The sequence below is a fragment of the Rana temporaria genome, chromosome 1, assembly GCF_905171775.1.
Source record: "Rana temporaria chromosome 1, aRanTem1.1, whole genome shotgun sequence".
Taxonomy (NCBI): Eukaryota; Metazoa; Chordata; class Amphibia; order Anura; family Ranidae; genus Rana; species Rana temporaria.
In genome coordinates, this window is record NC_053489.1 from 484,007,785 (window position 1) to 484,024,221 (window position 16,437).

The following is a 16,437-nucleotide window of genomic DNA, read 5'->3' on the forward strand; positions in this document are numbered from 1 at the left end:
GTACGCCTCATAATAGCAGGGGTAACTATACGCCGGAAAAAGCCAAACGCAAACGACGTAAAAAAATGCACCGGCCGGACGTACGTTCGTGGATCGCCGTAACTAGCTAATTTGCATACTCGACGTGGAATTCGACGGAAACGCCACCTAGCGGCTGGCGGAAATATGCATCTATGATCCGACGGCGTACTAAGACGTACGCCTGTCGGATCGATCCGAGATGCAGTCGTATCTTGTTTTGTAGATACAAAACAAAGATACGACGCGGTAAATTTAAAATTACGCGACGTATCAATAGATACGCCGGCGTAATTCTTTTGTGGATCTGCCCCTTAGAGATTATTCACACTGATGATTAAAACTTGTGAATCACATCAAACTTAATACTTTTATTTATGATGCTTATTTATACCATAGGACTTAGGGTGAGTTATTAGTTGTTCACTAAAATGTACACCGTACCCACCCTTTGTTGCATGGCTACAAATAAGTCTCTTCCATACACTATTAAGGGAGCCGCAGGATGCCCCAAATGTTTGAGAGCTCAGCAGTATCTCCTAATTAAACACGAACATTCAATACATCCTAGACATATTCTGCATTTGACCCAAAATAAATCTTAAGTGTATGTCCAGGATACTTTTTTGTTTCATTTTTAGATAGAGTGGGAAATGATAAAATGAAATGAAATGTTATATTGCTATCCAGGTCTCCATTGGAGAGGTGTCCATTACTTCTTGTCCTGGTGACAACAATTACACAAGAAATAAAGAAATAAAAAAAGATTTCCAATAACAACACACACAAAAAAAAAAAAAAAAGTAGGGTAAGGTGAGAACTTCTACATGCTTTTTTATTGTTTCCTGCATTCCTGTGAAAAGATTGTCACCAGAACAGGAAAAGATGGGAAATCTTTCTACCGAAGATCCAGATAGAAGTCAAATCTTATTGAGTATCTAACCTTCCTTACTCTATCCAAAACTAAACGATAAAGAGCTTGGCTGGACTTACACTTACCAGGCTTATTTTATGTTCTCTGCTACATTGGTAATCAAATTACCTGTATTCATGACTGTGGATACAACAGCAATGTATTCATTTGGGTCTTCATCACTTAGAATCACGTGACAGTCTTTTTCCAGTGGAAATATTTCATAAAACCCTTCTGGGGATTCCACACCACAAAGCAGGAGAATCACTCTGTGCGATGGTTGTAGAAGATGAAAGAAATAAGCACATTGGTTTCTGCAGAAGGTTTCTAGAAGATAACTTGTCAGTATTAACAGTTTACACTGATAATTGGACTGGCTGAGAAGTTCCAGCATTTCTTCTGATTCATAGTCCAAATTGCAAAGAAATACTGCATCTGTGTTTAAATGGGTTTTCAATAGTTTCTTTAGATATGTGGCCCATTCTTCTCCATTCTTCTCAAAAATCACTAAAACCTCTTTAGTTGTCTCTGTAAAATAAAATTTGAAATTAAAACCAATAATATATTATTTTATGCGTGCTTTATATGGTTGTGCAATTAAAATCTTCTATTCTTCACCACTAAAAAGGTATGGTTGTGCATATTCATTCTTCTGCAATACCTCATGAATATGTTAAAATTTACATAATTTGAAGCACTATATAGAAGGATTTCAGTTATTGTAAAAAAAAAAAAGACTACTGTGACATAATAGACAAGTATTCAGAGCTACATGAGGCCCAGAATTAACACTTTTCACAACGGTAGATTACCATGGTTAATTAGAGAGCTCTGTGGTAAACCATACCTGGTGCAGGGTTCACTGCTTGAAATTAAATGTAAACACAAGAAGAAAGGCATTGTAACCTTTATAGAGTGTCCCTTTGAAAAAGTAGAGAATGACCTGACTTCAAATTAAAACTTTAATAAAGGTTTTAATTAAAGAAAAAAAATCTTTGGGTGTTCTCAGACAAATCACTGAATAAATAAAAAAATGTACAAAAATGGAAAACATTTTATTAATTAGACGTTAACACTAATTATAAACTAGGGCTCACCTGGTAAAAAAAGTTAAAAACAATTAAGTGGAAGAAAACATTTTCATGGTCTTGCCAGTTGCAGTCCATGTGGGTTGTGACATAGATTTTTAGGATCGTATAAAGTTTCTTCACTATAGTACAGGGGTCTCCAAACTATGGTCCTCCAGTTGTTTAGGAAATACATTTCCCATCATGCCTAGTCATGTCTTTGAATGTCAGAGCTTGACAATGCCTCATGGGACATGTAGTTCCGCAACAGCTGGAGGGCCGTAGTTATGAGATCCCTGCTATAGTACATGTGTTATACAGTACATGCAACATGCTGAATGTGTTTTTTTCAGGAATGCTTAGTATAAGTCTCTTGTGATATGGTAGTAACATATACAGTGAATATATGGAATATCCTACCTGGGCTACTTGAATAAATTGGTTAAAAAAGCTTGTTTTACTATGAGGTATAGTTTGAATTATGCGTTTTTGGGACCAGCAAGATAATGAGAAATTGTCTTCCTCTTAAGCCCCATACACACGATTGGACCTTTGTCCGACCAAAATCACATCTGAATTCCGACGAAATTCCATCGGAGTAAAACTGAACATGTTCTCTATCTTAACTCCGATGAAATTCATCGGAATTTCCGGTGGAATTACTCCGAGGGGGCATACACACGGTCGGAATTTCCAATGGAAAAAGTCTGTCTGACTTTTTCCATCGGAAATTCCGATCATGTGTACGGGGATTAAATTGTTTTTAACTGTTTTCACAATGGGAACATACAGATAATAACTATGAAAATATCATAATTTGCCAGGTTAGTTTTCTGGATTACAGTCAGAATAAGATGATACAATCTACCGTATTTATCGGCGTATACCGCGCACTATTTTGCCCTGAAAATCAGGGCAAAATCGTGGGTGTGCGGTAAACGCCGATACCCGCTTTCCCGCCACGAGTTTGAATACTGTGCCGGCATATACCGAGCGCAGTACACTCGTGTATCTTCGGGCAGTCTCGGCGAGAGTTGCCGAGCCTGCCCGACGATACACGAGTGTACTGCGCTCGGTATATGTCGGCGCAGTATTCAAATTCGGCACGGGAAACGAGCGGGGAGTACGCGAGGACGCCGCAGAAGGACGCCAGACCCGACGAAGAGGACACCCGAAGCCGCAGACGGACGCCGGACCCGACGAAGAGGACACCCAAAGCCGCAGAAGGACGCCGGACCCGACAAAGAGGACACCCGAAGCCGCAGATGGACGCCGGACCCGACGAGGCCGCCGATGGACGCCGCGCAAGACACCAAAACTGTAAGTAAAAAAAAAACTTTTTTCCCACAGGATTCGGGGCAACTTTAGGGGTGCGCGGTATACGCGGGAGCGCGTTATACCGCGATAAATACGGTAAATTCATGATTATATCTCTTGGTCTTTTTTCTCTTTAACATAAGCCCAGATATCAGTTGTTAAGATGCAAAATAATATCAGACAGAGATAGATGGACTTTAAGACATCTGCACATCTTTGGCCCCATACACACGAGGGGATCTCTGCTGGAAAGGGTCCGCCGGACCGTTTCCAGCGGAGATTCCTCCTCCGGATTTGGATCCGATGGCGTGTACTCACCATCGGATCAAAATCCGCGCGGAATTCATCCGCGGTGACGTGTCGCGCTGTCACCGCGATGATGACGCGGCGACGTGCGCGACGCTGGAAGGTAAGTACTTCCACGCATGCGTCGAATCATTACGATGCATGCGAGGGAGGGGAGCGGACGGATTGATCCGGTGAGTCTGTACAGACCACCGGATCAATCCGCTGGACCCGACTCAAGCGGATACATTTCTTAGCATGCTAAGAAATTTATATCCGCTTGAAATCGATCCGGCCGAGAAATCTCTGCGGATAAATATCCGCTAGGCCGTACAGACGACCGGATTTATCCGCTGGAACTGATCTGCGGATCAATTCCAGCAGATAGATCCGGTGGTGTGTACGAGGCCTAAGGATCCATACATTTGCAGCTGAAACCCACTGCAATTCTCTCTCTGACCCAACTAATGGAAGATATTACTCCTGTTGCAGGATAGGACAGTGCGTCACAGGAAGAGAGAGAAAAGAACTCTCACTGGTCGATGGATTTCCCAATCTACTGGCTCTATGACTGAAGTGCCCCTAGCATAGGGGAAGTGGTTGGCATCTTGGGAAGGACCACAGCATTTGACTTTAAAACCCACCCACAGCATCTGACAAGGGACAAAAAAATCACAAAGAGAGCTACAAGGGGACTGGTGAGTAAATTTGTACTGCTGTACAGTGCAGAGATGGAACCGAAGAGATCAGGCAGTTGCTGCCATGAGAATGCTGTTCTGCTGTATAGGTACTGCAGAGAGAATTGAGCTGAGCAGAATGCTTTGTGACCAGAGGGCAGATGGGTAGACTGAGATGAATATTGGGGCAAGATTGCTGATTCCAAAGGAGAGAGAGGCTGGCTGCAGGGGCTACTGTGGCGGACCAATATAGGTCAGAGCCAAATCTGACAGAAAGCCTAAATAGTGGAGAGGAATGAGAGTTCCAGAGAAAGAGCAGATCTCAAATCCAGCTAACACTGGGATGTGAAGAAAACCTTGTATGCGTGACCCTATCCCTCACCTGGCCATTTAAAGACCCTGCTGCCACTAAGGAATGGACTAAGACCTTTTTTGGAGCATCTTCTTTCCCACTTTGGGATTTTAACCACACTATATAAAGAGTGCTTTAGGCCCAGGCCCAAACACCAGCAGACTATATTAGGATCCCACAGGCCAATGTAATTGATCCATTATATCTAAATAATTATGTTCGGGCTGCTACATTCACTGTAGAATTATTGTAGTTGCAAGCCCCCTTTTGTGCAGGTCTTATTTTGAATAAAGTTCACTTTATGCTAAGGGGTGTCAGTGAGTCTGGAATCAGTCAGGGTGATCACCACAGAGAGATATGCCAGAAGGCCCATCTATCCAGAGTCTCCTTAGGGGCTACTACTACATGTGCATGTAATGAAACACTGTTGTACTCTCTTGTACACTCTTGTACGCCCACACTGTACCACCATTGCACTTTAAGGAAAAACACCTGACTAACCTGCTGCCACTTTAATGATGTAGAAATGTGATTGTATTTTTTACCTCTATCCAAACTCAATAGTCAAAAATATAAGTGGTGCTAAATTACACTCCTGTGTATGGAACTTCAATAAAGTGCAAAGATAAACCTAAAAATGAAATAAAGACAACTTCATACGCGGTACAATTTAAAGAATCACTATAGAGATGATAACAATGTGATAATTCAAATTATCAGTGTAACAATATCACCCTGTGACAAGTGAAATAATACTACATGCAATAAAAAGTTCATAAGCATAATGAAATTCATTCGGAAAATAGTTGATCCAGTGTAAACTTTTCTGGTCTTGCACCACACCACTAAGTGCCAGTGATTCTGCTCCCTTTGGATAACACACTCACCAGATATTTATGCCTTACACTCTTGTGATTGGCAAAAAAAAACAAAACACACACAGATAGGGTTAGCTGATCTCCGTTATCCAGTCGCAAGCATGTAAATAGGATCTCTCCGCATGTAAATAAAAAGTGCTCCAAATAGTGTAATATTGTAAAACCAGTCTAATAAAATGCTATGTGAAAAACTGCAACCATTACACTCACATCACATCACTTCAAAGCCAGCAAGTAAAATCACAGCAAACAGCTCTTGGAGAAAACATCTGTAGTGGTATATAGTGTGGTCGCGGCAGACCCGAGGTGTACGGCTTAGATATCACTCTCACCCGCTCCTCTAGCTCGAACCGTTATTCTTATTCTCGAATCTGGTGTCCAGCGTGAAGTGCTTACAGATGGTTATGTTTTAGCCACGCCCCCGACATGTTTCATCACACATACTTATTCATGAGTGTATACTAGCTTGTCAGGCAATGACTTTCCATCACAAACGCAGCAACCATTATGGTTGGTGATCTGTTTGTAAATGGGGAGCAATAATAATGAAAGACAAAATTACGACCTTGATCAATGTTGCCTGAATTTATGCAACTAAATAGTGACTGTTCTGCCCTGGAGGGATCCCTCCATCTTGAGGTCCTTGCAGGGCTGTATGTTGCTTGCTCCAGGCAGACTTGACATACTAACTTGTCAGGCAATAACTTTCCACCACAAGTGTAGCAACTATTAGGGCTAGTAAGCTGTGATGTTTGTAGACGGGGACCAATGCTAATAAGAGGTAAGATGATGACCTTGATTATCATTGCCTGGATGTCTGCTCTTAGATGATGACTTGTTTTGACATTTAGAGAGCTCCCTCCATCTTGAGGTTTTTACAGAGCTGTAGATATTGGCTCTCCTTTTCTCAATATCTTCACTACTTACTTAATCCCTTTACCTTAAAAGCAATAGGTGGTCTGACTGGGCAGCGTTCCCTATAGAAGCAGAGCAAAGCAGCAGAGTGAAATGAAAATTAGCATGACACAGTGATCCCAGAACAAGCATTGAGAAGGAAATAGGAAAAGCCAAGGTGAATGCCATAAAGAGCACAGTGATCCCAGAGCAACACTGAGAAGGAGATAGGAAAAGCCCAGGTAAATGCCATAAAAATGGAAAACATACCTGCAAATAATGACCACATAGGCATCCAGCATGCATGAGTAGAAAACTCCACCATGTGTAGCCCAAAAATGCCCTAAAACCCTTTACAAATTGCATATTTGGTCATTTCTGATGATATCATTGGCCACAGAGGCGGCATCACTTCCTGCCTTTCATGTTCAGAGTGAAATTTGCAATGCTGCAGCCATCTTGGAAATGGCAATCACCCACAATGCAAACAGGGGAAAGAAGCTAAAAGCATATAGAAAAAAAGCTGCCCCTTACGCCAAAGCTTGTTTAAAGCTTTCTCTGACAGGCCTGTACCACCAGAATGGGGCGCCAACCATAAAGCTCATGTAGAGGCTGTACAAGAAGGACTTCCACCCAGGAGAGGGTGAACTATGCCCCCCAAACCCCCAGAATGGGGATCCAGCCATATAGCTAATTTAATGGCTGTAAAAGAAGGACTTCCACCCAGGAGAGGCTGTACATGGCTGGGGCGACAATCAGTAAGGGATACCTCATGACTCCAGTCCTGATCAGGTAAGGACAAAAAGGAGAATGTTGCGAGCCGGGTTTGTCTTTGATTTATAGTCAACCAGTCCTATCAGATTGTGGGGGCAGAGCCACAACCCATTATATGCTGCCATAACACCCCAGGAAAACATATTTGCTAGGTGAACATAAGAAAAGAGTTTGGATTAAACAAAGCTTTTTAACAACATTGCAGCCAAAAGTTTTTTTTTTTTATATTTAACTTTTTCTCAATAAAGGTAGGAGCTACAAGGCTTCAGACTGAAATTGCTATTTCTCATTTCTTCCTGTGTGGTACTGCTGTAAAAATACATCTGAGAAATGATGCATTCAGACATAAAAGAATAATATGCCCTTTTGTCAGCTGCAAAATGCTGTCAAGGAGATCTCCAAACATCTTCCAAACCGCTGTTCTTTGTTAAAAAGAAAAACAAATGTAGCCTTTCTGCCAGTCCATTTCTAGAAGAAAAAAAAAATCCAAACTTTTGTGTGCTTCAAATTGAATTTGCGTTCTCAACTTTAAATCAAGATATCCATAGAGGATGGTTGCATTTAGTTGCATTTAGCAATTGCATTTGGTTGCATTTAGAAACCAGTCATATGTTTTCTTTTAGCATTATTAACAGCTTAAATACATAAATTGAAATTGTACTATCCTAAGAAGCAAGATTCTTTTTAAAGAATATTTCACTGTATTACTTTTTGCCACTGTTTAATGGATAACTTTAGTTTAAAAACAAAAAAGTTGCCATCCTTTCACCATCATCTTCTCCCTTCTTCTTCTACCCCCTCACTATTGATATCAAATCAACAGCCTCCTTAAACCAATGCAGCCTACGCAAGCTCCAGCAAGCCTACAGTCATCTTCTTAAATCAGTGAAGAGATTACAAAACCGAGTGCCTAGGCTTTCACACATGTATGGGAGCCTATCACAGCATTTTCTCAAGGATTTTTTTATTTTATTTTAGCTTTATTTTTATATGCAACTGTCAATTTACCTGTGCGATCATAGCTCATATAAGGATCTCTAACACAGTCCTCATTAAAAAGTTGTATGCCAAAAATGAAAATAGAATTGGTCCAAAACCATTATCTTTTCCCTTTTTTTATCACATTTGCCAGATTTTGATATTGCATAAAAAATGCAACTAACTGCAAGTTGCATAGAGTGGAAACTAGACTTGAACTTTTATAATTAAGATTTACAGAATTTTAGCGGTCTGTTAGGACTTTACACTTTAGTTTATATAGTATACCAGGTAAAAAATGTTATGTACTATGTGCAGTAACTAGAACATTTGGACGGACGCATTTAAACAATGGGTTAGTGTGACAGTCCTTAAGATAAATAATGTCCCCAAAAAAATAAACACAAAGATGACACATCTGACACCAGTGTTTCCCTTTGATGAAAGCAAAACTATAAATTAGAGTAAAAAACAAAGCAGCAGTGATGCTGAAGACTAAATTGTAATTGTAATTGCTCCTACGCATTCCATGTAACGGAGTGAAACATTTCAATACTTGTGCAACATCACATTCATAATTAATGTTGTAACTTTAATTACTTCATTAAAATACAGATTTGTAATTTAGCTTTAATGCTGAAAATAATTCAGCTCTGCTAGCTATGCAAATGAAATATTCAATTCATCTCACTCAGTCATCTATGTATTACGCATGTTCTTGCTACCATGTAATATTTTAAATTAACCTCTGGGGGGAAAAAAATATTAAAGTACATTTTTTTGGGGCTAAAGAAAACAAACATGTTAACCTCCCTGGCGGTATGATTATTTAAAAAAAAAGGTGCTGAAAGCGGTACCATTATTTGCAAGGAAATTTGGCGTTTTATACTGTAGGCCTGTAAGTCTTAGGAATAACTCACTTAAATCTGACCAAACAAAAGTGGGCCTTGCCTGAAAATGCAAGATCTGCTTAACTGTAAGCCCTTACTGTCCCAAATAAAAATGCTAACTATACAAAACATTGGAAGAAAGTTTCCTGTTGAAGCTGGAGTACCCCCTCATTCAATTTAACATCCTCAGCTTTCCCAGGATCCCATGGTGAAGCCCAGTAATGTCAACACTTTCTACAGAAAGTGTCTCAAAGAGGGGGTTAAGATATATATATACAAATTCTTCCAATGCTTTATTCTTTAATTGCTTCCAGTTAGCATTTTTATTTAGAAAGTGAGGAGCTGCAAGGTCTTCCTTAATAAATACATAATTTATATACCGACTGGTTTTGACCTAAAACAAACCTCTAGCTATCACTACATTTTTTTTCCTTTTCATTTGATGTACTACCTATTCATTTTATTGGTAATGTGCTTGCATACTAGAGTGCAATTTCTGAGGCCTCAGCAGTCTACCAAACAGATCTAAGAGAATGTTGATTCACTATTTGCAAATCAGTTTCAGAAAACTCTAAAAAGGGGTGGGGTGGGAGTGGAAGTACGAAAGCATTGTGCATATCTCCCAACCGTCCTAGATTTGTCAGGACCATCCCGGAATTTCAAGTAAATCCCGGTTTATTGAAATAACCTAACTTGTTAGTAAAGGCTGGGTTCTTTCAGGATCCAACAGAAAAAAAAGTTACTATAGACATTATTAGAATAAAAAAATAGGGCTTATTTCACAATAAAGCTAAAACACAGGTTATTATGGCCTAATACTAATTACTAGTGAAATTGAATGCAAATGAATGTATAAAATAATGTGAAATAATTTCTGCACAAAAGAGCGCAGCAATGTTGCATGGTGATCTGAACAGTATACATATACATGTATGTATAATTTATTCTTTGACGGCTCTCTTTAACAGCACAAACAGGAATAAGCACATGCTACACTACAGGCAAGGACCATGAATGCTGATTCAAATTTGATTTAAACTCTACAAGTGATGTACCAACTTACAGTATAAAAAAGGAATTGTATCGCACTATTTGATCATATGCATCTTTTAAGTTCATACATCAGGGGTCACTTGGCTTTTGATGTACAGTATATGTGTACAAGGCAATAGGGTACAATTATACATTGTAGACTGCCCCAAACCACAAACAATTTCTAAAGGCATGAAACAGCTTAATCAATGCACAGATCTTCCATGTACAGTAGAGAGGTGCTCCATTTGTCTGTGTCAAATCCTAACATATTATACTGAAACTGTCATTGATTTTTAACTCACTAGTGAACAGCGATTTTCATTAAGCTAACAAAGTACAAAATTGTACAGCATAACTATTGAGAGATTTCGAAAAATAAAAAGCTATTTAAGTATATATTGGAATATACAGTGCTTTGCAAAAGTATTCACCCCCTTGGCTTTTTACCTATTTTGTTACATTACAGCCTTTAGTTTAATGGGGTTATTTTTATCTGAATTATATGTGACGGATCAGAACACAAAAGTTGGTAAAGTAAAATTAGAAAAATATATACATAAAACTATTTTTCAGAAGAAAAAAAATGATGTGCCTATGCATTCACCCCCTTTGTAATGAAGCCCATAAAAAGCTCTGGGGCAACCAATTACCTTCAGAAGTCACATAATTAGGGAAATGATGGCACATGTGTGCAATCTAAGTGTCACATGATCTGTCATTACATATAAACACCTTTTTGAAAGGCCCCAGAGGCTGCAACACCTAAGCAAAAGGCACCACTAACTAAACACTGCCATGAAGACCAAGGAACTCTGCAAACAAGTAGGGGACAATGTTGTTGAGAAAACAAAGTCAGGGTTAGGTTATAAAAAAAATATCCAAATCTTTGATGATCCCTAGGATCACCATCAAATCTATCATAACCAAATGGATCTATCAAATCTATCAAATCTATCATTACCGTTCTTTGAACCAGGTCTATAGGTAATATTAGTATTAGAAGTTAAAACGTGTGAAAAAGAGAGCCCAACGGGCCTGCCTGGGTCTTAGACGTTTAGCAGAACATAAGTACTCTAAGTTCTTGTGGTCAGTAAAAATCATGATGGGGTGAATTGCCTCCTCCAGCAGGTACCTCCACTCCTCCAATGCGAATTTAATAGCAAGTAACTCCCTATCCCCGACATCGTAGTTCTTTTCAGGTGGAGTAAGTTTCCGGGAGGCATAGGCAACTGGATGCAAAAGAGATTTTGGCCCTTGTCTCTGGGACAGAACAGCACCAGTAGCGGATTCTGAGGCGTCAACTTCCAGGATGAATGGGAGTGCTGGGTCTGGATGATATAGAACGGGTGCCGAGGAAAACACTGTTTTAAAGTGGGGGTTCACCCGCACATGACACTTTTTACCCTTAGCTTCATGCTCGTTTTGTCTAGGGGAATCGGCTAGTTGTTTTAAAATATGAGCAGTACTTACCGTTTACGAGATGCATCTTCTCTGCCGCTTCCGGGTATGGGCTGCGGGACTGGGCATTCCTATTTTGATTGACAGTCTTCCGAGAGACTTCCGACGGTCGCATCCATCGCGTCACGATTTTCCGAAAGAAGCCAAACGTCGGTGCGCAGGCGCAGTATAGAGCCGCACCGACGTTCGGCTTCTTTCGGCTACTAGTGACGCGATGGATGCGACCGTCGGAAGCCTCTCGGAAGACTGTCAATCAAGAAGGAACGCCCGCTCCCGAAGACCCATACCCGGAAGCGACGGAGAAGATGCATCTTGAAAACGGTAAGTACAGCTCATATTTTAAAACAACTAGCCGATTCCCCTAGACAAAACGAGCATGAAGCTAAGGGGATTGTTTGAAAAAACAGTTTTATGGGTGAACTCCCGCTTTAAGCTTGGTGAAGGCCTCCTGAGCTTCCTGTGACCAATGAAAAACGACTCCCTTGACGAGTAAGCCTGGTGATGGGGGAGACAATGGAGGAGAACCCGATGATGAACCTCCTATAGAAATTGGCGAAGCCAATAAAACGTTGGACCCCTTTTTTGTCAGTTGGAGCTGGCCATTCCTGAATTGCTTTGACCTTCTGAGGGTCCATGGCAACCCAATCAGTGGATATAATGAAGCCTAGGAATTGTACTGAGGTTTTCTCAAACTCACATTTCTCTGCTTTGAGGTATAACCTGTGTTTTCTGAGGATCATGAGGACTGTTTTAACATGGTTCCGGTGTAATTCTAGAGTAGCTGAGAAGATCAGAATGTTGTCTAAGTAAACAACAAGAAAGTCATCCAGATGCTGGCGAAAGATGTCGTTGACTAAGTGTTGAAATGTGGCGGGTGCGTTGCAGAGCCCAAAGGGCATGACTAAATATTCGAAATGTCCGAATCTAGATCTGAACGCTGTCTTCCACTCGTCCCCCGCCCTAATCCGGACAAGGTTGTAAGCACCCCAGAGGTCGAGCTTAGAAAAGATTCGAGCAGAGCGAAAGCGTTGAAACAACTCTGGGATGAGCGGTAGTGGATACCTGTTCTTAATAGTGACTTTATTTAGTTCCCTATAATCTATGCAGGGTCAGAGTGAGCCATCCTTCTTCTCGACGAAAAAGATTCCAGCCCCAGCGGGAGAGGAAGAGGGTCGATATAGGCCTTGAAGGCCTTCAATTCAGTTTCCGAAAGAGGAAAAATGCGGCCGAAGGGGACCTCAGAGCCCGGCAGAAGGTCAATGGGGCAGTCATATGGCCGATGCGGGGGTAAGCAGTCAGCCTGCTGTTTATCGAAAACGTCTTTAAACCCCAGATAGGCAGGAGAGACGTGCTGAAGATTTTCCGGTGAGTTTACAATGGTGGAGCAGGAGACAGGAGGAGGTAGAAGGCAATGCTGGGAACAGTAAGAGGACATGAAACTAATGTCTCTGGTGAGCCAGTTAATGCACGGTTGGTGAACTTGTAACCACGGGAGACCCAAGATAATGGGGAACATGGGGGATGGAATGAGGTCCAGCCGAAGGTGCTCCTGATGTCCAAAGTCAGAGATGACATGAAGGGGAAGAGTCTCAAGAGTGACCAGTCCAGAACGGGGAAGAGAGCCGTCGGCCAGATGAACTTGGAGGTGGAAGTCCTTGGTGCGGCAGGGAATGTGCAACTTCTGGGCCAGGGTAGAGTCCAAGAAGCAGCTGCATGCTCCGGAGTCAATGATTGCCGGGAGGCGAGTTGCCCCTTCCGGAAGCTGCAGAGAAAGGAAAAGCACAATATAAGTCTGTGGCAGATGCGAGACATGGTAATTGAGAGTTGGTGATGGTTTCAACTTACTGGGTCTCACCGGGCAGTTGCGCAAGAAGTGGCCATCCCCCCCGCAGTAGAGGCAAAGGTTCGCCTGGTGCCTTTGCAGTCTTTCCTCAGGAGTGAGGGGTGTTCTAACTAGGCCGAGTTGCATTGGCTCCGGATCAGGTAAGGAGGTGTTCAATGGAACAGATGGAGGTGCAGGTACTGGAGGAAGTCGTGGCGGGGCCCAGCTAAGATGGGTGGCCTGGAACCGCTCAAAACGCCGCTCCCGCAGGCGTCGGTCCAACTGGGTGGCGGACTGGATCAAACCCTCCAGTGAAGCAGGGGTTTCGGACAATGCCAGTTCATCTTTTAGAGCCTCGGAGAGGCCTTGGCGGTACTGGTACTTTAAAGCCACCTCGTTCCAGCCGGTGTCGGCTGACCACTTCCTGAACTCAGCAGTGTAATCCTCCACAGGCCGTCTGCCCTGGTTCAGATTGTGGAGAGTAGTTTCTGCAGTGGCGGAGCATAGAGGGTCATCATAAAGCTTGGCCATGTGAGTGAAGAAATCGTTAAAGGTATCCAGAATGGGGCTTCTCTGCTCCATTAGACTATGGGCCCAGGCCTGAGGTTCATCTGAGAGAAGGGAGATGACAAACCCCACTTTCACCGCTAACGAGCAAAAAGTCCTGGGTTTCAGGGCAAAATACAGGGTGCAGGCGTTTTTGAAGGCTCGGTACTTCCTTCGGTCGCCTGAGAAACGTTCAGGTGTGGGTACTCGAGGTTCCGGGTGCGTGACCATCACTGCTGGGCCCGCAGAGGGCTGTAAAGCTGAATGCCCCATAGATGGAGCTGCGGATGCAGCGGACGGTCCCGGTGGGATGGCTAGTTGCTGTAGGCGGCCATCCATCTGGAGATAACCCTCTTGAAGCTTCTGTACCGCCTCAGTTAAGGCAGAGACCTGCTGGCAGAGGGTCTCAAAAGGTGAGCGCGCCCTGTCGGCCTCAGACATCTGGCTGGTTTATACTATCAAGGATCGTACTTACAGAGGCCAAGATGCTGCGGACGGCTCACCTTTGCGAACCAGCGCTGACCTCCCTCTGGAGATGGGAACAGAGGGGGGAAAGCACCAGGAGGCACCGGTACCGAGAGCGGGTAACTGGGTTGCAGTCCAGGAAAGGATGAACACCGGAAGTTACTGGCATCACTTGATAAGCAGGTGAGGAATCTGGAAACACAGGATGCTCAGGCAGCAAGGGACCAGTCCAGAACAGGCCGGGAACAAGGCTGAAGCAACAAGCAAAGTCCAAGGTGCAAGCCGGGGTCAGGGATCGGAGAGAGCAGCAAAGTCCAAGATTCAAGCCGGGGTCAAGGGTTAGAGAAGGCAGCAATCCGTAGTAAAGCAGAGGTCAGGTATCCAATCGGGGAGTCAGGCAATCCGGGTCAAAGGCAAGGTCAAGCAGAGGGAACACATACAGGAGCTGATGATAAACCAGCAACCTGTCATGTGTCAGAGGCAGGTTTAAATAGGGCGGTCAGGATTCTGATTGGTTCCGAGGGAGCCGCGTGCGTGCGCGCCCGTGCGCGTGTGCGTTACCGTGAGCGCGTCCACGCACCCATCGCGCCGCTGGGCCACGCATGTGTGCGCGCTGCATAGATGTGCGCGACAGCGCCGTCCTTCTGCGCATGTCCGCGAAACCATGGGCGATAGAACTAGTGCCCTGACAGGCTGTTTATTCTCTACATATATGTTCGGGAGCAGCCATTCCTATTGATGTCTGCTGTGCATTGGGAGTCTTTTTATTTAAGGTGAAACTAATCGTGACAGGGTGATCACATACCATCCATCCTATACAGCTCGTCATAGTTGAGGTATTACCTCACATATGCTTGTTTGACTCAATACACACCAGTATTTGAGCAATTTACAATGTAAAGCGCTGCATAAACTGTTGGCGCTATATAAATCGTGTATAACAATAATAATAATAACATGAGTCCACATTCTCTGGTAAGCGTGCCCATTTTACTCTATGGTAGTGCTTTGCACACTAAGGGAGAAATGTTTTATTCTACTGTGCCCTCACATGGGTGTCTTCACTTTCACTTCAAGGATTTCAATTTCATGGTGGACAATTTTTTTTTTTTTTTTTACTTTGTATTAAATGTTCATGCATTCAAGTACTTTGGGTGTTATTGTTTATAGCACTGTTTTTCATCACTTCAATTTCTATTGATGGACTTTACATTTTGGAATTTTATACGTAGTATATCAGCTTAATGATTTCATTGTCATCTTAGTTGATTTTAATACTTGTTGATTGCATTCATCATTCCTTCACACTCATACACAACAATGAGCGCTGCACTATTATTTATTGTTTACATGTTTGCACTTTATGTCTAGTGAGTGCCAGCTGCTATCTATAGTCTTACAGTTTTCTGAATGGCCCAGTCAAAGTCCAGACCTAAATCCAATTGAGAATCTGTGGCAAGACTTGAATATTGCTGTTCACAGTCGCTCTTCATTAAATCTGACAGAGCTTGAGCTATTTTGCAAAGAAGAATGGGCAAAAATGTCACTCTCTAGATGTGCAAAGCTGCTAGAGAAATCCCCAAAACGACTTGCAGCTGTAATTGCAGTGAAAGGTGGTTCTACAAAGTATTGACTCGGGGTGGCTGAATAAAAATGCACGCCACACTTTTCACATATTTATTTGTAATAAATGTTGAAAAACATTTATTATTTTCCTTCTACTCTTCACAATTATGTGCCACTTTGTATTGGTCTAACACATAAATACCCAATAAAATATATTTACATTTTTGGTTGTAACATGACTAAATGTGGAAAATTTCAAGGGGTTTGAATACTTTTTCAAGGCACTGTGTATATATATATATATATATATATATATATATACATACATATATATATATGTGGATAGATAGATAGATAGATAGATAGATGCGCTTTCCAAGACCTGTAAGGCCTTGTACACACGGTCGGACCAAACCGATGTGACTGGTCCGTCGGACCGTTTTCATTGGTTCACCTCTGAGGTGGCCGTACGGCCTGATATGTGTACACACCGTCAGTCCAA

General features: G+C 42.3%; 1 protein-coding gene across 1 annotated transcript in view; it reads right to left on the minus strand.

Moving 5' to 3' along the window:
• Nucleotides 1-16,437, minus strand: part of BANK1 (B cell scaffold protein with ankyrin repeats 1) — a 421,880-nt gene that overhangs the window by 330,036 nt on the left and 75,407 nt on the right. The window contains exon 2 of the mRNA XM_040329952.1: nucleotides 1,061-1,459. Within this exon, the coding sequence (XP_040185886.1) occupies nucleotides 1,061-1,459 (399 nt within the window). The remainder of the gene's footprint in view (nucleotides 1-1,060; nucleotides 1,460-16,437) is intronic.